General features: G+C 37.8%; 1 protein-coding gene across 18 annotated transcripts in view; it reads right to left on the bottom strand.

Moving 5' to 3' along the window:
* LOC121669244 overlaps positions 1 to 26,394 on the bottom strand; it is a 281,899-nt gene that overhangs the window by 79,530 nt on the left and 175,975 nt on the right. For 12 of the 18 annotated variants that reach the window (XR_006017659.1, XR_006017658.1, XR_006017661.1 and 9 more), the window contains one exon: positions 14,033 to 14,081. Coding sequence is in view for 6 of the 18 variants with exons in the window: in XM_042037921.1 (XP_041893855.1) it covers positions 14,033 to 14,081 (49 nt within the window). In the remaining 12 variants the exon portion in view is untranslated. Of the gene's footprint in view, positions 1 to 14,032; positions 14,082 to 19,343; positions 19,501 to 20,610; positions 20,905 to 21,065; positions 21,367 to 22,380; positions 22,401 to 26,394 lie in introns of those variants that run through there. The other 6 variants (XR_006017666.1, XR_006017669.1, XR_006017663.1 and 3 more) reach the window with 5 other exon arrangements.

Genomic DNA, 26,394 nt, shown 5'->3' on the forward strand with positions numbered 1-26,394 from the left:
AATAAACCTGTTAACAACATTGTCATATCACACTTGGACCCCACTGAAATCTTTAGCTCTCCACATAAACACACACCAAAGTTGTCTGAATCAGGGACAGAGCACATCTCCTAAAAGACTGGGGCAGCTTCAAGGTGAAAACAGGCTTTTAATAGAAGAAAGAAAAAAAGGTGGAAAGTCAGCCTACAACAATTTTATGAATGATCTGTGCAACTCAGCATTTTAAAAGATCCTAATTTACATGCTTTTCAGCAGGTTAATGTCTGCCTCCAGGACATGGTTTTAAACACGGTATTAATATTGTGACTTCTCTGGTTTTTCAACCTCTATGATTTTACTCTTCAGAATCCTCTTGTTTATGATGACAATTAAAAATACTTCAATTTTTAATTTAGTAACAGAGCTACCAAGTTCTGTTTTAAGGTTGGCTTTGAATACTACCCTTAATACATATTATCTATATATTTTATATAATGTAAGTGCAAATAATACAGTTTCAGATTCTGGTTGATTTGTGTTTCTGTAAAGATTATTAGCTTAACATCTCCTACATTTTAAAAGTTATTACATTAGCCAAGACTGTATTACAGATCCACACAGAAAACTGAAGCAGGAAGGCACCTCTGGAGATTGCCTGGGCCAACACAGCTCAGAGCAGTGTCAGCCAGAGCAGGTTGCTCAGGGCTATGCCCATTAGATTTAAAATACCTCCGATGATGGAGTCTCCACAGTGTCTCTGAGCATCCTGCTTTAGTGCTGACCACTCCCAGGTAAAAAGCTGTGATTTTTTCATATTACCTTTAAATAGAATTGCTTATCAACTTTTCACTGAATACCACTGAGAAGAGCCTGGCTCCATCTTCTGTACTGTATCACATTAGTTTTGTACACATATCATGCACATAATGTGCTGTATTTAAACATGAGAAACTAAAATGACTTAAGTTCATTAGCTTGCAAACATGCCTTCCCATCTTCCTAGTTAATTTTTAGCATGCAGTTGAGGGCATGACACCAAGAACAACAAAATAAGGAAACAAATCAAGATGTTCTAACTTAAAGATGGCAGAAATTCTTATTATCTTCATCTCCTTATCTTTGCACAGAGAAACCAGAAATGACTGGGTGTGATTCAGTTTAGATCCTCGGGGTTTAAAAATACCAGATTTTTTTTATAAGTTTCAAAGGAGAGCGCTGAGATCACTATAAAACCTAAGGCATTCCAGGTGTGAAAAGCAAGCCCTTTAGGTTTTCATTTGTTCTTTAAGCAACACTGTGGACTACAAAATAGGTTTCAAAATTTTACTGTATTTAAAGTTTCGAACATCTTTGTCGCAACTGAACATTCCATAAGAAGGGCTATGAAGAAACATCTCTTAAACTGGAAGTATAATTACACTGAAGTTAAAAGGAAGCTTCAGTCAATTTCAAAATTAATTCAATAGATGTTTTTAATAAAGGTGTGGAAAATTAGAAATGTGATTGTCAGACACTACTTGGAATTTGCAGTCTTTTGAAAGTTTGTACTTTTGAAACTTGATTGATTCTATTTGCAAAAAAGTGGCTACCAGACAAGTGGCTACACCACTGAGCAGTTCACTTTTTTATTAATGTCCTAAATCTATGTATGTTGCCAGGATATGCAGCCCATAAATAAATCTACCAATGGGGTTAGGTAAAGCTAATTCATTAGCTATAACATTTGACATGAGGATCACCATGGTTAATTGATTATGCTCTATATCAAAGATAATTTTGAATTAAATCTGTCTAATGTACGCTGTTGCTGCTCTTGGCCAAATAAATCACCATGAAAGAATGACCTCCACAGTTCCCCAACAATAGTATGAATTTGGTTTTTATTTTTAATTGAATCATTTGGTATTTTAACTGGCCAGCTTTCCAGGCCTAGGATCCTACACATTATCATCCTTATGCTTAATTTGGTGCCGATTGCTGAGACTTTCTTAGTTATTTCATTCTTTGAAGTCCTACAAAACTGGTATACTGAAGTCTTATTTACTAAAAGTTAAAGCAGAGAGGACATAGCATCAACAACTCCTTCAAACTGTTTTTCCACTGCTTCTGGAAAACAAAAGTAATCCAGCCCAAGAGAAGACTGCATACCTTTCTGCCTGTCCCATCATGTCAAACTGTGGCACATCATCAGACAGTCTGCTGGGAAAGGCACAAGTGGCAGGGGTTGGATCCTGCTATGATACAGACACAGGGACTACAAACATTTCAACCAAGGCAAGCCAAAGAGGCAGCTTTCCTCTGCTTGCCACAGACTGACTCAGGCTGTTACTTATCACACCCCAGCACTGAAATTTTGACTATACTGAAATCAATGGCAAAACCCTTGTTGAGCAAGGCCAAAAACTTGCCTAAGTTTATTACTGATTTTATGGCAGTGACAAAATCTGATATCCTATTACCAAACTCTTAAGGCACCAGCTGCCTTCCTGTTTAGGATCACGCCTTACCATCATGTTTTCCCAATTATTAAATAGATATTTATAGCCATAAAAAGGGAACCAAAGAAGAAATAAAAAGGAAAGCAAAAACAAAATAAAGGACTACTGCTAACAGTTAGCATATATTCTCTAAGTACAACAAATGAATTTTCCAGTGTAAAGGCACCAGCTTATTACCAAAAGGCTTCTTTTCTTGGGATGGAAACTAAGTTCTCTTTTGTCTTTTTTCTTTTATATTTTATTTTTTGTTACTATTCATTATCGTCAAATTTCCTGCAATTAAAACTGCTGAATTAGAAACACATGACTGCTTATGAAGTCAATGCTTCACAACATACTGAAGTCCCAGAACCATGTTTGGCATGAAAAAACAGATCAGCTTTAATTATTGCTATAGGATTTATGAAAATTTAGTACAGCTACAAGCTCTATCTACTGCCCTACCTGTACCTGTAACAACTTGAAAGTCATCACACACATCATGACATTATAACATAAAAATTCAACTCCCAAAAATATGTGCTGATTTGACTTCCAAGAATCCATATAATATGTTCTGCATATCCATTATTTTAAACTATCTCAAAAACACTGATTTTTATGGGAAAAAATCAAGCAAATACTGCTGAAGCAATATATATATATATATATACACACACCTCAGTGGCTCAGTAACTTTCCCGCCACTCCCAAATTTTTATATAGTTTGCTTGATTATTTAGCAATTGCAAATTGCAGTTTCTAATGTGTTATTTACCCATACCTGCACCTCTTATGTTTTACATTCTACCTGTAGGCCTAAAGAAGAATTACTTATTTTTTTAGATCAGAGTAACAAAATAGTAGAAATTCTGTACAAACAATAGAGCAGCTTCTTTCAAAGAAACAGAGAATCACTGTTCCTAGAGAGAGATGCTGCCTAAAAATACTGTAAATGTGCTCCCAGGTTCTCATGAGGCCAACTTGCTCTGAAATGCCATTCTGGATCTACACAAGAGCAATTCCAACCATGTCTGGTTTTCACCTCCAGTCCCACCTCTGCTATGTAGCAGAGCTCTTAATGTATTATCTGACTGGCATTCAGAAAAAATGCATTACAGAAGGTTTTGCAGGATGCCATTTGTGTATTCCTAACAAGCAGAAAAAAAGTGGGAATGAAATTTAAGTGGGAAGAGCAAAGGACAATCCTTTGAGTACAAATATCCCATTCAACTCTTATTTTATATACTTGGGCTATTTTTTGAAACACACAAAAATGGCAGCTTTTGCATCCTTCATATGATGAGCATTGCATGTGTAAAGGCACAACCCAACTTCTGTATTTAGCTTCATCCTTCAGATGGAATATTGACATTTTCTTAGGTTTTCAATAGAAGTTATAACGATGTAGGAGTTGGTCACCAGGAACACAACTGACTAAAATTTATATCGAGATACACAAATGAGAATCTTGCAAAGTACAAACTTTCAGCAAATATCATGGAGCAATATGTTCTCTGGGACACAGAACTTGTTCTTTCCGGATTAAAATACAGAAGGTCATTTTTTGGGGTCATGCAGGACTGTCCCTAAATAAAAAACAATGCAGATTTCAAAGCATAAGAAGACTATGCACTACTTCAACTCCTGGAGAAGAGAGTCAGGTGGGAATTTTGAAACTTACTTCAGGCCAGTTATGAGAATCCTTCTCTAATTTTCCTCAAGCTTAATGACACACGTTACAAGAGCTCAAAATGAAGGGCAGTGATTTTCCTATAGCTCGGCTTTTGGTACCTAATCTACTCATTTAAGAAGGCACATTTCCATGCCCATCAATGGACAGAGAGGGCTTTTCCAAAGGGAAACTCCAATTGTCTCATTTTCTGAAATGTCTTTTAACGTCAGATTACAGAATATGCCCCGAACTCCCCAAGAATGGGTGCCTGAGAATCATATCACAAGATAAAATATTTCAGTGAACGATTATTAATTTTTTCTTCTTTGTCTCCACTGAGGAGGCAGTAAGTAAACTGTTTATCCTAGAAACCATAGGAAATTTTTCAAATCTACAACTGAACTATAAGAGTAAGGAATTAATTCAAACTGTTAGAAAATACTGTGCTGCATGAGTAAAGACAGACCCAGATGAGATAAAGCACTGTAAGAAAAACACACAAGGATCTCATTTAATTACCTGCATCAACATAAACTTCAAATAACTTAATTGAACAGAAAAGCCTTATGACAGGATGCCACTTCTTTATTTAAAAGAAACCAAAACTATGCCTCATAACCACTATTAGCAAAAGCAATCATCAAAGGTCCGTAAAGAAAGAGAGAAGTGCCCAGTGTATGTGTGATACAAAGGTTAGCCCGTGTTTCCAACACAGAAAAAGAGTCAGGAACACCACTGGGAATGAGCAATAGGAGGGAATTGAGCAGAACAGACCAAGATGTAAGCAGGACAAAAATGAGATACCCCAAAAGTGGCATTACAGGGAGCATTGGACAATTTCAATATCCAGGAAAACAACTTCCCAACTGGATTTCAAAATGAAGATGTGGCAAACAGAAATAACCCAAGTTTGATGTGACTACAGATTTCTAGAGTGACAGGCTTTTATTTATATAATGCTGAATTTTAAATGCACTGTCCTTTTGGAGATAGAGCTCTAAAGAAAAACAAAAGAACAGTAACTAAACCAGTAAGTTACAGGGGAAAACAGAAAAAAGTTCTCCTAAAAAACCCATAGGAATTATACACAGAAATCTTCTATTTCAAAACTGAATTCTTATTTTAAGACTGAGGTCTTTTGCTTGCCTGCTGCTAAGAAGGTGGTGAAAATCACTTTGATATCACTTTTGTGTTCTCAGAGGTAAAGCCTGAAGTGTTTGACCATCAGCAGACCCAAATAAATGAAAATCATCTGTATAACAAGACCGCTATTCCTTCCTAACCTCTTCTCAAGCAGCGCATTGGAAATAAATCCTTTCAATTTTATTCTGTTGTATTTTCCACCAGGTTATGGTGTACACAATCTTATCTGGGCCATTTTTCTAACTATTGTGACATCACATTAAACTGCTGAGAAGTGAACCGTTGTTACACAATCAACAGAACAAAAAAAAACAGAGTCTGTTTTCTTGTTTTAACTGAGACTTGGGGTATGTATAGCTAGCAAGAAGAAAAACAGAAATGAATGTTCATGACTAGAAAATAAACAGAAAACTGCTGAATGAGTACTGTAATTCTAGGATAATGGGCCTGATGCCTCCTCTTCTGTTTTGCAAATATTTTTTCAAGTATTTCCTTTATTTCCCATTGAAAGCTGTTTTCCTGTTCTCAGTTGTCTCATTAACCATATTGTGTATAAGGTGGAAAGTGACTTTGGTCTGGCTGGAAGATTATCTGTAAGATGACACATGATCCACTCCAGGACGTTTAAAAATTTGTATCTCTGAAAGCAATATTGACATTTAACTTGAGATTTGGAGGGCAGGGGGAAGCATATTTCAGGTTCTTAGTACCAAAACACTTGGTTTATATTGTTTTGCAGAAATGCCACCTCAGAGATGAAGTAAAGCAGCAATTTCACTTCTAATTTCATCCACCAGTTATTCTGGTCTGAGAGCTGTACATCATCAGTCTCCCATGCCACCATAATCACTTCCTGGGCTGTGTCATAGATTCCTCACCCCTTACTGGCTCATTACTCAGGAACACGCTCTAACAAAGTATTCCAGTTTAAAACACATTTTTCAACCGACACTTCTCGGATGGAACGTTGCACTGGTTTGTAACAGGCAAAATGTCAGGGACCACAGAGATTTGATTTGGGAGTGCTCTGAAAACTTTGAAACCTTACCCAGGATTATCCACCTCCTTGTGGTGTCCCTTCCTGCTCTCTGTTTCATAACTTTGGTCACAACAGACCCCTATTTGTTTCCTTCTCTGCTCCTCGATTTCTACAATCTCATCACAAGCCTGACATCTATTGTAGATACTCTTGTGTCCTTCAATTCCCAGAGTAAGCTCAGATTTCTAAGTTCTGATTCCTTGGATATTGATCCACTGTGAGATTTTTTTTGGCAATAACAATTCTTCTCAGCATTTTCTTGATTTTTAAAACAATATAAAAGTAACAGTTTGCTACCAAAAAAAAAAAAAAAAAAAAATCAGTTGTTTTGTGCTCAGAAGACAAATTATGCTTTGAGTGAAATACAAGCCCAGCACAGAAGGGCAGCAGAAAGACCAGATACTGCCTCATTCCTACACTTGCTGTATCACAATTTTGACCTTGTTTGTCATCTTTAAGGTGTTCAAATAGAAGTTTTCAGCACCTTGGCAAATCAACCACACCAGAAAAAGTCAGGGTGCAGGCAACATCAAATGTGTTGTCTAACACCTGAAAAAAAAGCATCTGTGCTTAATTCAACGGTGAAAAGCTGGAACAACTTGGGAGGACTATAGCTGATAAGCAATCAGTTTATGAAAGGAAATAGTTTCTTTTTTTTCCTTTTTTTTTTAAATCCAAGGAAACTGAAAAATTTCTAGCTGAGAAGATAAAAAGAAAAATGAGGTTTCAAAGACCACATCACACCAGTGGATTACACTGCTTAAAAATAAGCAGATACTGACTAGAAAAGCTCTTTTCTAAGATTCCTCTTGACATTCTGTGATACTACTGCACAGTTTCAACAGGACGAATTTACCTCCAACTATGAACCAGGATCTGGTCATTGGCTGGTCATGTTTTAATGTAATCTAGATATGTCTTTAACTGCAAAGAGTTCAATTTGCCTTTGAAAACTCTAGTTTTCAGTGCACACAGAGATTTTAGTGCACACCTTCTACTCAGTAGCCTCACAGTTCCTAGTGATCTGTAGGTAATATGAAACCTGCTTCTACCTAAACTTGCTTTCTAGAATCCTTATCTTGCCCAATTCTTGCTATATTTTAAGACCACATGGCCTTCACTCCATCATAAATTATATTGTTTTACTTTAGTACCTCCTTTCCTGTGTTTCACAGAGTTGGGTTTTCTTTTTCCTCCTTTTTTTTTCTCACTTGTATTCAAAACACCGCAAATTGGAATTTTCTTCATTTTCTTCAAGAAAACAAACATCTCCAACACACCCTCTGCTCCCTCACTCCATCTATTTTTGTTGGTGTTTTCTATTTGCTCTACCAGACTTGGTTTGGATGCCCCGGTGTATTTTGTCTCCATCCTATGTTTGCTTTCCAGTTTGAGAACTTCCTGGCAGACAGGGTCTGTAAATTTGCTTTATAGAGCACTGAGGCAAACAGTCAGCACTTAGTGAGGAAGACACCTGGTAGCTCAGGAGGAACAGGTGGTTTTTATCATATAATGGGACATATTCTGCCCTACAAACTCCCCAGTCCGCATCAAAAGAGAAAATCTGAACATTACTTTGAACAGTTTTGACAAGAAATTACCTATATAACTTTGATGACATTTGATTAATTTCTCAGTGTCCAATATCCGTCATATTTTAAAGGAAGATACAGTATCCTGGTGCAGCTCTAACTTACACAGTATGACTTTACAGCTCACCATTTTTGTCAAGGGTTTGTCATTTGTGTGTTCTCAAAGCTTAATTATAGTATGTTACCGAATGCATTGGAAAAATAGACTCCATGTACACATGGTTTATGTACAAAGGGATTTGTTTAGCATTAGACACACATTCTTAGCATTGTACATGTCTGTTTCACTTAGTGGTAAGAAAAGGCTAAAGTAAAAGCCAAACAAAATTACCACAATGTTCAAATTCCAATTTATCTTCAACTATCCTGTAAGTACAGGATCTTCCCATGGGCACTTTCTTACCATTTAGGAAGCTGCCATGCTGAAGCCAAAATATTTATAATTGGTTAAGGGTTTGGGGTTTGGGGTTGTTTGGGGTTTTTTTGTTTGTTTTGGGTTTTTTTTCCTCATCTATCCAGAATTTGCTAGATAAGAACTTCTCACTATTTACACTTTTCTGAAGCAAGACTTTCACACTGAATTTTCAGTGGCACATTGCAGATGCCCATGGGATGGAGACAAAAATAAGGCAGAGAGAATTTGCTCCCAGACTAAGATCTCCAAGAAGGTTGTTCCTTGTTATTTCAGAAAGCAATGGAAGTATTCAGGCACTACACCAGGAAATACAGTTGGAAATAGGAGCAATGATAAAGGCTGAAAAGACTTCTTTTAGCAATGCTAAAGTAGTTCTTGCCATACAAATCAGTTTGCCTAACATGAGACGTTAATTGTAACGAAAGAAGTTAAATTTTCCCGACCAACTCTTTATAAACTTAACAACAAGAAGCACTGTGCATGAATTCCCCCTAACAAGTTAGAAAACTGTATGTGTTGGGGTGGGCAGTAATAGGAGCATGTGGAAAATGGTGGAGGGAATGGGAGGATAGGCTGAAGAGAACACATGGGATCACACTCTGTGTGTCCACAATGCACCACCAGTTATTCTCGTCCTTCCTAACACATTTTGCTAATGACTCCACTTGATTCAAACATTCCTTGTAAATCAGACCTCCTTGTAAATCAGGATCTCTGATTATTGTCACTGTACTCTGCCCCCTTCTTGCTGTTGAGTGCCCAAAATGGGATATAATGCTCCAGACTACCAACACAGTCCCAGCTAACAGGGAGTGTCTGTCAACAGCAACTGCACACACTGCACAGACATGCATTTTAACTGAGCTACTGACAGAAACTCATGTTCTGACCCTGAACAGCTAAAGCTCTTTTCTCAGAGATGTACAATATCCCTTTAATCATCCAGACTTGGAAGGCAGGTCTAACAAGAGACTGGATAGCTCAAAATAAAAACCTCTCCTAGCTGCATCACAGAAAAGTGAAAATAATATTCAGAACATATTTACCCTTCTGTATGTCTAGTAATTGAGCCAGCACTGATCAGAAGCAACCTCAACTCTGAAGCACTCAATTAGCAAACAATAGAAAAGGTTATGCAAGACAGGAGAGGAGGGGATATATTTGTCTTCAGTGCTACTGCCACAGCTGATGACCCTGCACAAGAATAGAAGGCACAGTGCTCACATTTCTGGCTGAAAGCAGATATTCCTTCACAAGAACTGTAAAAAAGCAAGGTATAACCAGTTTGAATGACAATGCTATTAAGAGCTGTGCCTTTAAGCCTTCCTGAAACAACACTGAAACATTTCAACACGATGATATTAGGAAGTAGCAAAATACCAAGGGATTTCCCCCCAGTTAAATGGAGGGCTGATGCTGGGAGAAGGCAAGTGATCAGTCACCCAGCTGGCAGTAGAATATGAGGCCTCCTCGGAGAACACCCTTGGTATCCCAAGGACTCTGTCTTGCTGCTGTTCACACTGCTCTGGCTCCAGACATGCACTGCACAGGCTTCCCAGGCACCAGGGGAAAACCCAAAGGAGGTGAAAGCTCAGGGCAGCAATTACTGCATGGCTGTATTCAAAATTATTTGCAGTGTAACTATCTATGTGCAGGTCTTATGTAATGTATTCATAATGGCGTAACACATACTGACCTCAAGTAAATCACTAAGCACACAACTTCTGGTGCTTTCAGTGCTCTTATTTCCATGAGTGTATGAGACTTATCCACAGCCAAAGCCTTTGAAACTAGATTTTCCATATATCTCTGCTATCACGTACTTCTTTCTCTCTAAGAATGAACATGAAAACTCACAGCTTAAAATGATATTTTTTGTACAATGCTTCACATTGTACAAAATCACAAGCATAACAATTGAAGAAGTGCAAAATATATGTTTGTCACATGATAGAGTAAGCAGGAAATATTTTAGACAATTTTGCCTCAAAAAAAAGGCCCTTTCTTTAAAAATAAAGTTATTTGCAAGGAAATGTGTCAATTTTCTTTTCATTTAAAAAAGCAGAGAGCATTTTAAAATTGCTCAAATATTCTATTTAGATACTTTCAAGATTAAAAAGTTCTAGTTTTAAGTTCAAAATTATCTTTTTGGTTTTCTTCCTCCCAAAGACTAATATAGATGTAGAAAAACAAGTCAAAATGAAATATTTCAATATATGCTGATAGCAAGTATATAATTTCATCTGATTCACCTTTCCTTGACCTTTATTTATAAGCTAAATGATAGTTTATCTTTTTTCTATTTCAGAGAGCAGAAAGTTCTGAAGCTTCAAAAAAATCTTGACACACATGATAATTACTTTTGATCTATCTTCAATTCTGTAAAGTCATTTCATCAAAATATTTGATGAATACTTGTAGCAATATTTTGGACGTGTCTTTCTTTCTCCTCCCTGAATTTTTTCATCTTAGGGACATACTTTTTAAAAATCAGTCTTAATATTAAAGAGTATTTTTTTTTTTTTGCTGTGGCTTAGTCTTCCCAAGTCCTTAGCCAATGACTTCTAACAGTATAGACCATATTCTTATAGCAACTGATTGTGAAGCCACATCCAGAAGTCTTTAATTTAAGGTGAAGAATGGGCATCTGGGAAGCATAAAAAGTGCTGGTAGTGCTCCTGATTTACAAGAAAATATTAAAATCAATATTTCAAAGCCCAAGACAAAAAAAAATACATCCTAAATAGAGATAAAATGCAGCATGAAGCAGGGACTCTTGGTTCTTTTCTGGGTGAAATAAGGAGCACTGCACTTGTTGAATCTGGAATACTACCCAGAAAACAGGACATAGATTTTCAGAAGAGGAAATCCTTGCAAAATTGGAAATACATAGGAGCAATGGTAACAGATTCTCCACTCACAGTCATCAACTCCCTGGCCTCTTATAGAATTGTACTGTATGTCTGGCAGAGGTTTATACCCCAGAGGAGCAGTGTCTCATCTGTTTGAGCTACACTGGACAGATTTGCTGCCCTTGGGGGGTGATACACTTTGGGAGGCTGTCTCCTACATCTATCAGTCAGGGCAGGATCTTCACCCTCCAATAAAGCGCCTTTGTTGTGCCCCTTGATGCACAAAAACACCCCAAAACAATTTTCGTGCCCCAAAAGCCTTTTTGACATCTCCCCCATTCAGGGCAGCCTTTTGCTTTTGAAGTAATAGGTATGTGAATAATCAAAAAGCACTCAAAATTCTGCAGGTTGCCAAGGATGCAACCTCCCCAATATTTAAATAACCTATTTTTTCAGTAAACTATTTCTTTTTACTAACCCACCTGACCTTCTGTGGAAGCTGACCCTTTATACAAAATGGTCATGTACAAAACCGTGAGGGTCTGGCCAGGGCTGGTCTCTGATGTGAGCAGCCAGTTCAGAGGAGTGACTATTAACAAGTCTTAATTGCAGCAGAGTGTGATTTAAGTGCCAGGTAGAGTTCATTTTGCACATTTTCACATCTGAATGTCTGTATTCTTTTAGACCTTTCTAAGTTTGATGTCAAATGGCATTTTTCCAGAAAAATACCCAAACTTATAACGGTTCAGTGCTAAAATCCTACCGCCTGGGCAAAGAGTGATTTAAATGGGGTTTAATATTAAATGTATGTGCATGTGTTAGTAAATACATCCTTGTAAAACTGTCACTGAAAGCACAAATATGAAGTCTTTATGCCACAATAGAGCATTTATAATATGCCATAGCCATCACAATGTATATATATTAAAAAAACCATCAGATGTGCTAGTAGCCAGTATTGACAAAATCAGCATTTTCACTATGACATTATTAATATTTTTCTTGTTGATTATCATCCATTTCATTGTATCCTCAGTGTATCCCCATTCACAGACAAGATGCAATGAGCTGATCTGGACCCTTTGTCTCAGAGGCATGAAATTATTAAAGTCAGAGCACTCTTGTTTAGCAGCACCAGGACCACAGCAAGTTATTATGTTATTCCATAAAAATCAAACACAAAGGGCAATTTGCTACCAAGGTTGCTTTTTGCATCCCTCACTGAATCCACCAATGCTTTTGTAAGAACTTACAAGGTGTCAGACAGAAAAGTTAATCCAAAAACTTACGTAGAGACTACATGTTAAGTTTTAAATTAAAAATTATTTGGTCTCAGAGGCCATTTTTCTGACTAAATCTTCTGCATATTATTCTGATATTCACATACTTCAAAAGAGAGTTTAGATTCTGCTTAGTCAAGAAAGAAAGATTTAAATGGAAAAAACAACTGCTTTATGAAAGAGTCCAACTAAGAGGAAATATCCAGAAATCCATTTGATTTACTCGGTGCCAATATTTCCCTAAGATAATTGCTAAGGATTAGACTCTCACTTGAAAAGGGAGGCTACAAGTCATGTCTGTGGAAGTAAAGAAAACCTGTGCAAACATCAAGCAATATTACACAGGACATCCTAGAAAATCTTCTCTTGTAATTTAGCAGCCTGGCCACCAGTCCAAGACCCCCAGAGCAGTACATCACATCCTTCATTTTTTTCAAAATCAACTCAAAATCATAGTTATGAGTAACTGCAGTGCTAGAAGAAGAGTCAGTAAGAAGGTGGCAGGCACAGCATTCTTCCCTTGTGCTTGTTCCAAGCAGCAGCAGTAATTAAAACTTCTAGAACTGCAAAAACTTACTTCTGAAACAGGGATTTTATTTTAATAGCAACATTTCCAGGGGAAATACTAGCTTTAACAAAATTAGTGGGATGTTAGGGCAAACATGTTGCTTATTTAGCTAAAACAAAAGGCCTGAAATCTTCTCTTAGCAATATTTTAAAGCCTAGCACATTTTCTAATTTTTTTCCTGATTTATTTTCTTCCAGATAGCTCAATTAAGGATGCATCATGGAAGCCTATAAGTAGAGATTTTCTGCTTTCTGTGTGAAACAAAATTAAAGGTCTATTTTTAACATATCGTATTTTTCTTGTTTCCTGATTATTACCTCATCTTGAAAATTTGTTTAAAGAAACAAAATCTTAATCTTTTACAATATCATTTATTAACTGCACTGAAAACAATCAAACAAACAAAACCATACAAATTTTCTAGATCTACCTGGTAAAAAATGAAATCATTAGCACGGAATGAACTCTCATGTTTTCATGAAATAAGTGTTAACTTTTGTCCAGAAAAATTTTGCATATTTGCTACAGCTCAACTATGAACTACCCACAGAAAAAATCCTAAGAACACAATGTGAACACAAAATGCTGTTGTCTAAAGACACCTCAATTTTACAGTGGGGGTGTTGATGCCTCCAGCTTTTTTATTACCTGAAAAACCATCAACAACTTTATAACGATGAATGCAATACAATTCAACTTGTAATTGCAAAATTCCCTTTTAAAAGCGGCAGATGTGTGCCAGCACATCTGGAAACCACTTTTAATTATGCTTTCCTCACATGGGACAGCAGTAGCTTGTACCCATAGCAAAGGTTTTATATCTGACCACACAAATACTTGCAACCACCTGTGCTTTACACTGATTTTCATTATAGACTGTATCACATTACTGCCCTATTATTCCAGAATGCCATTTGAAGCTGTTGTGTGACTAAGCTGCATCAAGTGTGGTCTTGAAAAGGCCTCTACTCTACAAAAATGTAATAAACTTGATTGCAGTTAGGGTACTTACCACTGCGGGTATCACAATATGCATGGTCCTCAAGTTGGCTTCTCTTGCTCTGAAAGTCATAAAGGGGATACAGTAACAATCATTATTACCAGTCTGGGAATTGACATTTACCAAACTAATGCATGTCCCTAAATGAGATACCTTGTAAGTATTTGGAATTCCTTTCCAGTGTTTGTTTCTTTCCTACTATTAATACAGTGGTATTTTAGTCAAAGACTCGGCTGCTTCAGCCGTGCTCTGAGACCACAGAAAAGAAATTTCAGCTGTGATCTGCCAGCATAACACAATTTCAATTCTGTCATCAATATTTTCATAGGCTGCAAACACTGTGAGCTACACCACTAGGTTGGGTTTTCTAAACTCAAACCTTCCTCCCTTACTCCCCGTTGCCCCACTCAAGTATAACAGGTTTTTTTACATCACTGTTCCTCATTTCTCACAATTAAAAAAAAGTTTCAGATATCTGCAAAACTCTTCTTCACAAGACTCTTTCTATATTTTGGAAGACTGCAATGTTGACATGCACGATTTTGTGCGTCCCGGTGGAAGGGAAAGATCAAACATTTGTAACACTCAGCCCTTGGGAGATGTGGCATGCCCAGGGACAGACTGCTCAGAAATGGACACTGGGATGTGCAAATTTGTAAAACACAAAGTACACCATTTTACAGATTATGTTTTAGGATAATTTGCTCTGCTGACCTGCACAATGTGCAGGTAACTTAAAGAGCACCCAAATATCTCTTCAGTATAATTTATTCTGCTTAATAATCCATTACTATGCTTGAAAGGAAGGTTTCCACATAGTTATATATATATAAGAACCCACATTCACCTGTCTCATATTTTCAGCCTATAATTCAGGTCTTAAATTTTGCTGTAACTCATGAAGCCCCAGAGGCTCCCTCACAGGACTAAGCCTTCTCCCAGTGCTCTGCCCGCATAACTTCTCTGCACTCTGCCAAGGGCTCTGGGATCACAGCTGCAAGACACTGGCCCCACTTTGAGAAAGGCTCAGAGCAGAGCTCAGATCCTAAACCAGCCACTGTGCTCCCTCTCTACCAGGCAGAACAAATGCTCTGTACAGTCACAAGTGCCTTGGCTTCGCTCCTGCCCTCGCTCTGTTCTCTCTCCCGCCTTGCTCCGCGCAGCTGCTCCGGGGCAGCGGGGCCCAGAGCCCCTGGCTCAGCACCCCTGGGAGCTGCTTCTCCTGCGGCAGGCAGGACTCTCTGGGTCAGCAGAGGGGGAACAGCAGGCTCTGCTTTAATGCACCTTTTTGTTTGGTCATCTCGGGGTCTCACACACAACACCTGGTAGGCGTTACAACATTCAGCCAAAATTAAAAGGCATTAAAATTATATAGGGGGTGTTCACTGGGTCAGTGAAAAGTATAGATACTTTTGCAGAAGTATCTATAATATTCTAAGATTGAGTATTTCAACTGTCCGTAACCCCACTGCTGTAAAAGCACAACTTAATTTCACACTGCAAATACATTTATTACCCATGCAAAGAAGTCACAATATTCCTTCTACTATTCTTTAGTTTTCTGTGGTAACATTTTAACATTGCTAAAAAAATGTTCATTTCTATGAATTAATTTAAAGAAAAAAGGATAATTGTCTACTTTAAAATAAGACACACTCTGAATATAACTTGTTAAAAATTTCCCAACTAAACACATTTATAGGGCAAACAAAGACTGAAGCACCCTACGGTACTCTAAAAAAGATAAAAATATCCTCTTTTTTGTTTGAAGATGAAGGTATTTTGGAACCAACCTTGCTGAAAGAAAATTATGCCTGACTATCCAAACAATAGGCCTAGAATGTAAATTCATTTCATCTTGGATATACACAAATGCAGCATTTTAATGGGAATGCACTAGAAGACAGGTAGCTGCACATACTGAACTCCACTTGAAATGGTGATATGAATTGATAAATCAAGGTCAGGAACAAGAGTCGTTTCTAGAAGGGGAGAAGGACAAGGGAAAGGACTGTAAATACTCAGACTGCTTCTTTACAACACAAGGACGGCACATTCAAGCCTTTTATTCAGTAAACCTCCCTCTTTGAGGAGTGCCAACGAAGACAAGGAAGCTGCTTGAGTTAGGATGGCAATGATAGTTATGCTAGTGACATCAGGAACTAAGGGGGAAGAGCAGCCAGGTCACAGGGTGTGGGATCCAAAGACACGTAGTCAGGGGGATTCTCTCTGCTGACTGCAATGGGCACTGGATCAGTCCCTTGCCCTTATTCCTCTTTAACTATCCTACTTGTAATGCTGTCATCATGAGCTTAAGGATGTGACTGGGAAGGAGAGAAGAAATGTCTTTGAAGTCACGAAATACATCCAAGATTCTGGACACCTGCCATTTTAAAACACTCAGCCGAGCACACTTGGCCTTAGCATCAGGTTAACAGTCGGGAAGCAAGGAGCAAACAGAGGAAAAATCCTACCATGGATGCATCCTCCCTGCCTCACTCCCTCTGATTCCAGTCATTTTGGGTGCACTGAGCCATCCTCCCATGCCCAGCCAGTCAGGCAGCCCCCGCGTCTGCAACCATGCTGGAGCCTGCCCATCGTGCTGCCATCCCTGAGCCCTGCTGGAAACCAGCTCTGGGGCCAGGTGCAGGGGCTGGTGCTTGGGGCTGCACATATCTGAGGAAAGGAAAACATGTGGGCTCAGGTTCAGGGTGCTGGAGAGGCCAAGCAGGCAGAGGGATTGCTCCCAGGAGCAGGGAGCAGTCGGCAAAGAGGCAGCGCTTTCCCCAGAGCAGGATGGATGTCGTGCCTGCTCTCCCCTATAGCGAACTGACTGAAAATACTAAAAAGTCTTTGCAATCCTATTGGTCCTGCCAGCGGAGCCTGACTGGCAGGACAATGCATCTTTGTTCTCAATTAAAAACATTATTTGGGGGCAGTAATTATTTAAAAGCCAACAGGAAAAAGATTTTGTGATTATAACCACAATTTCTCAATTGAAGCAAATGTTTTAACAATCAAGGTTTGATAGAGACAGACGAGAGAAGGAATAATAACAACCACTACTATGACTACATGTAGCCTTCATCCAGCCAGTACAATTTTACTTGTATTCTGAAATCAATGCACCATAATCACAAACCAAAAACATGCCTGTAGTGAAAACCCACATACAACACATGCAGATGTGGAGGGATTCCATAAGGACATTACATTACTGGATACTGTAAGCACCCTGCCTGCTCTGTTCTCCTTTTCCTAGGAACATAGAGCAACCGTGGCTATTCTAATATTGAAAAATGGGAAGCAGAGCAAGAAAGAAGTGGAGAGAATTTGTGTTAAATTGGATTTTCTTGTCTACTCCTGTAGTTTTTATCACCCAGATGACAAAACATTATCATTAGCAGCTTATACCAAAAGTTAACATTTGCCCATGGTTTTCTATTTTCTCTAAACCACAAAGGTTGGAGCCTGTTATGCACTCCCCTTATCTTACTCTGTTACTTTAGAATCTAAGAGCACTGTGCACATTAATCTTTCATGGCAGAGTTCACTGAAGTTCTGCCAAAATTCAATAATTATGTTCCATCCAATCCAGCAATTTATTTATCTCATTGCTGGAATTTAGAACATATAGAACAAAGTGCTTAGTTTATATGAATGAAATCCATGCTAAAAAAACAACAAACCCATAAGACAAAATAAAACAGCCCTGTTTCATTTCTAAAGTTTTAAAACATGCAGCAGAATCTACTGAGAAATAAAGCTATTTTTACAAGACCAATGTTTTGATAAACTGAAAGTATTCCACGATGTTTAGGGTTCTTTTTCTTTCATGTAAGTGAAAGTATTTTATAGATACATTTGTAACTTTTATTCAAAAGCATAACAATATGTACCACTTACACTGCACTACTAAAATATGAATGTCTAATGATCAATAAAAATACCAACTAAAAAGCAAGAATTTGTTTTCTGAATGGAAAATATATTGATTTACTGCACTGAAATGGGTAACTGAGAGTTCAGCAGTTCTATGGAGCAAAATCTAAGATACAAAATTACAACGAAGTTAAGCTTTATAATTGCACTCTTTCTCAATATGTTTGCAAACAAATAGAAAACATAAAGCCCTCCAAGTAGGAAGATTAGAGACACATTATTCCTGAGGGCTGTTAAAAATGAAAATGGCACAATGGACAATATTTTATATTCTTCACTTTTTGTAATCTCAGGAAAAGTAACTAACCAGTTATTTATCAACCTATTTATAAAGAAACATTAATCTACTGGTTTTGGATTTTAAAATAGAATGCAGTGTCTATGCATTTTAAACTTCTGAATACAGAATGCTGATTTATCTGATGAAAACATGACTTTTTTATGTTCATACCGACAATAGATTTCTTGATGAAGGAAAATGTTTATTTGGTGTCTGCAATCAAAAGCCAAATTTATAAAGTTTTAATTTTTTAATTTTTTAAGAAAAACCTTGTTACTTCATATATTAGGTTTTACATATCAGTCATGCTACCAGAAAAAAATATTCTGGATTTAAAAACTGTTCACAAAATTTTTGGAGAATAACTTGCTGTGATTTAAAATACAGCCCTTCACCAACCAAAATAGAAAAGAAAACCTCTAGAAGTAGTACACTAGGATGTGTTCATTATTTCACAGTAAAGTCTTCTAGGCAAAAGTAGGAATATCATAGTAAAACGTTTTAAAGTTAGTTTTACAGTAACAAGGTGGGTTTGTGCATATTTTAAATTAATAGTACCTAATTCAGTAACTCAGGAGAAACTACTTCCACACACCAGCAAATAAATTCCATAATGATTTGCAAAAACTCTACTATCACATTTACATTTGCACCAAGTATGATCATTTTCTGGCAATGCTTTACATTAAAATAGGATTCAACAGTGACATATTTTTCCCCTGTTGTAAAACTTTACAAAAGCCCCAGAAAAATGCAATTAAGTTATATGAGTTTTATTTTACTAATGTTCTCCATCTATTCGTTTGCAACATGTTCATCTTGTCTGCTTATTTTCATCACAAATACAACTTGCTATAGTTAAACTTTTGGGAGACTTTTGAGTACTGTAACTCAGTCTGCTGCAATGTAACAACGAACAAACTCTCCCAGCCAAGTTACATGAAAGTACTGATTCAGGGAGTCTGTAAAGCTCGAGTTGTCTCCCAGTGTAGCTGTGTCTTGCATTATGTAATAAAGGAAAAACACACACACACACACACACACACACATCCCCCCCCAACATCTTACAGAAAATACAGTTTAACAGAAGAAACACAATACCTGTAAAGCCCATTTTAACAGCAACAAAAGGGATCAAGGCTGGGGGCAGGGGGCAGGGGAAGGTGCGAAAAGGCTGTTCCGTATCGATATTGCTGCCGAAAGATGGTGTTGCTTATAAATGAACAACACACATAGGAAGGAACGAGCAACTCCTCGGCTACAGCCACAAGTGCAGAAATCTAAAATAAAAATACCTGCCAAAATTGCTGCCTAATGCATTTTGTCTTTACATTGAACACATGTCGAAACGACACTGGGGTAGGGCATACACAGCATGTAATAGGAGGTCCTTAATTTCCAATTCACAGATTAAATTCACAGAACGTTGAAGTTTACAATAATAATGTGTTCACCTACAGTGCCAAACTTGTTTATATAATATCAGTGAGGAATAATCACCCATTTATTGCACTGATGATCTCCACAAATTTCAGAACTTTGAGCACACTTGAAACGTGAACTTTTGCAGCTCCTTATTAATGTTTAGACTAACTCCCTTTCCCCCTTTTGAACAACAAAGGACTACCCAGCTCCTGTTCCCCGTCTCACAGATCAGACCCATACCCAGATTTCAAGGAAATGGAATAAATCCAAAGGTACATCCAAGATTTTCCTTGCAAAATTCCCCCCAGTGGATCCAGGCATGTATTTTTTAAATAGATATATCAAAAAGCTCCACTCATACAATTCAAACAGAGAAACTTCTCGAAAATATCATTACTTACTGTTCAATGAGCATAATTTACTGAGATTAAAAGTTTAAAGATTCATCTGCTTTAAGTCTACAAGTGTTTTAAGCAACCCCTAATACTGTATCTTGCTTAAACGTGACAATTAGTGCTGCTTTGGCATGTTGAAAAATACAAAGATACCAACGATCCTCATTATGCCTTAGCTCTCTGTAGCCTGGTTTTTGGAGGTGCGTAAGCTGCGGAAATTTAGAATGATAATAGCAACAATTTGGTACAAGAGGAAAAAACAGACCCTCCCCCCCAAATGCTTCAGATATACTGTATAAAGTCATTTTGACATGCCTACACAACTGGTTGTGGCAGCTTTCAGACATGATTCCTAATCACAAAAAAATGCTTCAGGTTCTTTTAGAGAAAGCTTGCCTTGGGAAGTTGATTTTGGCCAAGTGCCAAAATCATGTGCAAAAGGGGCCCTCATTACCAATTCATGGCAGCCTTCAGTGCTGACAAAAAATGTGACCCAACAGGCTAAAGCAACAACTAAAATTAAAAAGTATTAGACAAAGACAACTTACTTAATATTCCTTCCATCGCCACGTTAAACTTTTCCGTAATTAAACCCTTGTTAGTTCAAAGCAGTTTTCAACTACTTTTAAATGATTGCACAGGCAGTCTGTAACAGTGGAAAGCTTTCCCTGTAAATTCTCCCCAGCCACTCCACTTCTAACAGCATTTGGGTCCGACAGCAGAACTTTTTTGCCTCTGCAAGAAACCCCTCTCCAAAAAGAAGCGAAGCGTCCGCGTGTATTCCAGCCAAAACTAAGCAGATCATTACAAGCTTTTGCAAGCAGTAAAGGCATAGGAGGAGTGAGGAGGAGGGAGGAGAGAAAGGGCTCGAGACGCAGGAGCAGCTATTTCCTAAACTTTCTAAAAAGCTTATCAAAATGGGCATGCAAACTTGAAGCAATTGCAATTAACAGCGCTCGCTGCCCCACTCTCCCATAAAAGCAGATTTGATACACGGCCTTACCTAGATGTCGTCTGGCTTTTCTGTGGATCAAAAAGTTTCCTGCCTAAGCACAGAGATATTCTTTCACAAACCATAAAGGCCCCTTTTATTAATCCAGCACTGTAACAGCCCGCTTTCTACACCACGTTGAGAGCAGGATGCGTCAGCTTTCGAGAGAAAAACAGTCTTAACATACAATTAGTGGCAGATTGTATAATAGACGATTTATCTTAAAGAGTGAAAAGGCATTTTTTAAAAAGCAAAGAGGGTGCGGTCAGATGTTAGGCTATCCCTGAGAAAAGGGGCCTAGGCTGCACTAGTACCTAAATACTAGCAGAAGCTTACTGGGAAGGGAGCCAATGGAATGACTTTGTTTGACCCAGCTGCCAATCTCTCCTGAAGCACTGCGCCAGACTAAACACTGACACTATTTTAACTCAAATCAGGCTACAGCAGCTGTTTGCTTTCCGGCTCTCAGCTATGCACCATGGCCATGATGACTCTGCACAGCACATATGATAGAGCTGGGGCACTTCTGCTAAAATGTGTTCCATGTTTGTGCTGGTGGTATAGAAGTGGGGGCTGGCGTAGCTGTTTCGAGGGGGGTTTTCTTCCCTTTCTTCTTTTTTTTTTTTATAATATCTCTGCCACCATTTTCCCCAAAGTCAACTAAAAATGAGATTTGGGGCTTGCAAAAAATTCAGAATTGAAAGTCAGGGGAAGAAGAAAAAGTTCCTGCTTGTGACAGACAAGAATTGAAATACATTGTAAAGGTGTGTGTGTGTGTACATGATTCCAAAATCCACCTACTACTTAAAATGATTTATTTTCCTCCTGTTAGTTGCTCTAAAATTGATCAGTATATAATTAATCAACATATTCTCCCTCTCATTTTCAACTGTAAAAAGAAAGCGCTTATATATATACGCAAAAAAGCAGGCATTACATGTGTGCATACGTGCACACATTTACCTATGCATCCAGATTCTGATCTAAATTACACCAGTGCAAATTGCACTGCAAGCAATGAAGTTATTACTGGTTAAAACTGAAGGTGGAACTCGATAGCCAATTTACATATGAAAGCATATGAGACTGAAAAAACCCCGTAGGCATTAGTAGTAACAGGCGCATGGCATGGAGGTTGGCACGTCTTTTCTAATTCAAAAAAAGTCAGGGTCGCAGCAACAGAAACAAAGCTCATACACATTTAAAATCAATGGAGGCTTCTGAAGCACTGGGCATGTTGCACAGTCTAACATGGCACCTACAGGTTTTTAGTATTTACATCTAAACTCATGCACAGTACTTAAGCCAAAACTTTGTTTCCTCTCACCTTGCCAGAGAAGGCTGCTGGCTAGTCTCAAAAACTGCATGTCATGATAACATCTGCAATCAGTAAAAAAAAAATCAGAAGAATATACCCACCTAAAAGCAAAAGGCACAGAGAATGAACCCAACCCTTATAGTTAATATAAAAGTGTGTGGAAGGTCTGGCTCCTGACATGTGAATGCCTTCAGTAAGCACTGCGGGTATCTCCAATTCAATATGTATACTCAACAGAGATAATGGAGAAAAAAATTACTAAACAGAAATGGAAAAAAAATAAAATGAAAAAACCCACAAAAAAATCTATTCTGTAAAAGCTGAGCCTGTTGCTCTGTCACAGGCTGTTGGAACCAACAGATTTCCATGATCTGTGCAACAGCCTCCTACCAAAAACCGGTGGAAATCATTCATATCGCAAAAGCTTAAATCTCACTAACTACCCTCCCCTCTAACTTGTCCTCAAGTACATTAACAGTTTAAGAAAAAATCCTGGAAAGGATCTTAAATAATCCACCATAAAATGAATATATGTTACAAATGGAATGACTAATGGCTAGCACAACAAATGTCAATGTTCCTATCTAACATGGGAATTGAAATGGAAGAGCAGACCTGTACTACGCCTGAAACACCATGAAAGAATGTGATTACTACAAGAAATGCAGTTACCTACACCTGAGAAGTCTGAAATCTTAACATAGCAGATAGGTGAGGCAAACACAACAGTTTTTGCAGTCCTTCTCCTCTCTCTCTCTCTCCAGACAAATGTTTATCACAAGATTATTTTGCAGGCCCCCTAAAGAAAATGTGACTCCTCAGGTGTTTGTTCTGGGAACTCACACCTCACGTTGCCCTGCACTAAAGACAAAACCACAGCAATAGCTCTAGAAAGACTTTAACAGCACTGAACTTATCATGGCTGGAAAAGAACAGAAGTACAGATAAAAAACAAAATACAGGCTGGAGTGAAGCTTTGCCAGTTCCTTGAGGCAGAAGAGAAGGCCAAATCAACAGACAAAATTTGAAAATGACAGGAAGGGAAGGATGTTCTCAGTGAAGCCAGCAAGGAATATATCCAAGACAGGACAAGATTAGGATGCAGATAAATTATGGTGGATAGACACTCTAAACCCAGTCATAAAAAAAGACAAGACTATACACTTAAGTGTGGAACACAAACACTTTTCATTCAAACACAGTATAACTAGCAGAAATCTTGCACAACCTTCTCCTTCTTGAAGATTCAATTGAAAATTTATTCCTGTCTCAGTTTGTAAAGATGGGTCCTATTGTCAGAATTGCTCCAGGGTGGCTGCAGGAGAGGAGGGTGGTGTCTGGCATTTCTTTCATTTTTAAACAAACTTTTTTCTGCTTTGCATTAAGAAATGCATTAAGAAACATAGGGAAGCACTGGAACCAGTAACTAGTAGGGCTTTTCTGACAAATACAAATCTCTTTCCTTCTAGAAAACTGTTTTGAATTCTTATTATCTAATAAATGAAGCATTATTACAGCTAAGCATATTTGCAGTTCCTGTTGTATAAAATCTCTGTTTGTTCTTAAAAGGGTTTTCTGATAGAAGTAACGCATTCATTTTTTTCCCTTGATTTTGAGGTTGGGAAGCTGAGTGTGTATGTGATTAAACCATGGGCATCTATGCCAACCTAACCTCTTCAAATTGTTGGCCAATATTGATCAAATTTATGATCAGAGGTTTCAGGTGTATTTTATAGAAGCTCAGTAGTGTTGGGATCTCCATTCCATAAAAAATATAGGTCAAATGAATAGAGGAGTAAAATTTTCTTGGCATTCCCATGAGTAAATATGGAAAATCTGTGGAAGAAAAAGACCTAATTGCTTCATTACGTGATGGAGAAAGCTTCCACCAGACTCACATACAATTTTAAATACCAAAGTTAACCTCAAAAAATGGTTTCACAGGAAAGCAAGCTTCACTGGTTGTGAACTACCTTTGTTTTACTGGGGAGCTGGTAGAAAGCATATTGAACGTATTGTCCAAAGGTTTCTTTTGTTTGTTTTGCATTTTGATTTCAACTACTCAATTAGAGTAACTTATTTTCAACCTTATTTTTTCTATGTTTAGAAGCACAGTTTTGGCCTGGTACTTTATGACCATATGATTCCCCACTTCATGTCAATGACAAAATTCTAATTGATTTAAAAGGGTTTTATCCTTTTCATCCCTAAGCCTTACGTATATTGCCAGGAGGTCCCAGAAAATGATGATCTAGAGCACTGTGCAGGTTGTGATCTACCTATTAATCGGTGTGAGGTGATCAGTAACTTCCAGCTTCCACTTGTGCATCAGTCACTTCTGGAAGAGATGATGGCCAAAACTATGACACAACACTCTAAGTCAATGGCACTGGAGGCTCTGAGCTCCTAAAAGGCTGTGCGTTTCTTCACATACTGAGCCTTCTATTATTTGAACTTTCAATAACCATCACTGCTAGGCTGGAAGCCTTTCACTAGTAAGAGTCACTGGGGAAAGAGGAAAAAGAAGAAATTAAACACAAAACAGAATGTACATTTCATTGTTTCAGATACTTCAGGGGAGTAAGTTAAATTTCCAAAACTGAAACTGACTTCAAACAAATTTATTTCCCTACCTGCTGCATTAGCACATCACACAGCACTAACTTTATTAGTATGTTTCATTTATGTTTATTTGAAGCTGGAAGACAATGGTAAAATACAAGAGGAAAAAGAAAAAGAAAAAAAAGCAACAGCTGCCTCCTAGCAAACAGGAATACATGCTATACTCCCTATTAAAAAGTAAGAAACAAATAAATCCAAGAGGCAGTCACCTATTCATGGCAAAATGGAACCCAGATGCTAACAGCTGAGAAGAAACTTGCCTCAGAAATTTGATTGCATAACTATCTTTCATGAAGGATTTTTGTAATCCTCTCAATAAGCCAGTGCCCACCACACCACCACCAGCAGTAGGGCACTAGACTTTTCAGTTCCATTTTGTTAGGAAATATGGGCTTGCTGTTGTCCATAGACCTTTTAAACAAGAGCAGAAAACATGGCAGTGATTTTTCTAGCTATGGAGTTAGTTTAATTCAGACTCTAAAATTAGTCTTACACAATCTCATCATCTCCAGATGCTCCTTTATGCTCATAAATCCACTAAAATGTTTATATTGTCCCATGCAAAAGGGTGAATGCCTGCTGTGGATTGTTGCTCCAAGGCAGCAATAACTTACTATGTCTTTTCTGTAGCAAGTTGCAGTGGTTTTTTGAAGTACAATCTATAGACATTTGCTCTTTCCATCACACCTCCCACATTTCCACAAGCCACAACATATTTATGCTTCAAGACATCTTCTGGAACAAATCAGTTTTAGTTTTGAATTAGAATACTGCATGACATGAGACAGATATAGTTGGGGTTTCTCCCAAGAAAAAAAATTGTCTGCTTTTAGAGCAGAGAACAAGCAAATATCAAGCTTGCATATAAGCCTCAGTTCCAAGCCAAGGAAATAGCTACCATATGTATTAAAAAGTCAGTATCAAACATAATTAAATTAGATATAACACAACTGGGCCCCCAAAGACCACCATCCAATCTTACTCATTCCTTCTTTGGGACCAATTATCATGTTATTATACTGAGGAGTGCTGAGAATCCATCAAGGAAGAAGATCCTATTGTGTTGCCAGACAAAAAGGCAGTTCTTGTCTCAAACATCATCCTACTATTTTGTCAGTCAAATTCACCATTGGCACACAAGATCCCTGAGCTCATACACAAGCTTAGCTCTGTTCTCCCACCACCATAATTTCTTTTGCAGTTATGACTTCCGAAAAAGGGAGACATTTCCCAGTTTTTCCTCTGTGGGTAAATACCTTGCATGGACTTACTTTCTATTACTTTCTCTAATAAGAGATTAAACAGGATAAAGGCAAAAAAAACCCCAAAAATTAGCAGCAAGAAAAATAAAATAATGAAGTTTTTTTGGTAATGAACCCCTCCAAACACTACCATTTACAG

The sequence above is a fragment of the Corvus kubaryi genome, unplaced genomic scaffold (assembly GCF_017639235.1).
Source record: "Corvus kubaryi isolate FWS band 111438036 unplaced genomic scaffold, C.kubaryi_AGA036_p1.0 37391, whole genome shotgun sequence".
Taxonomy (NCBI): Eukaryota; Metazoa; Chordata; class Aves; order Passeriformes; family Corvidae; genus Corvus; species Corvus kubaryi.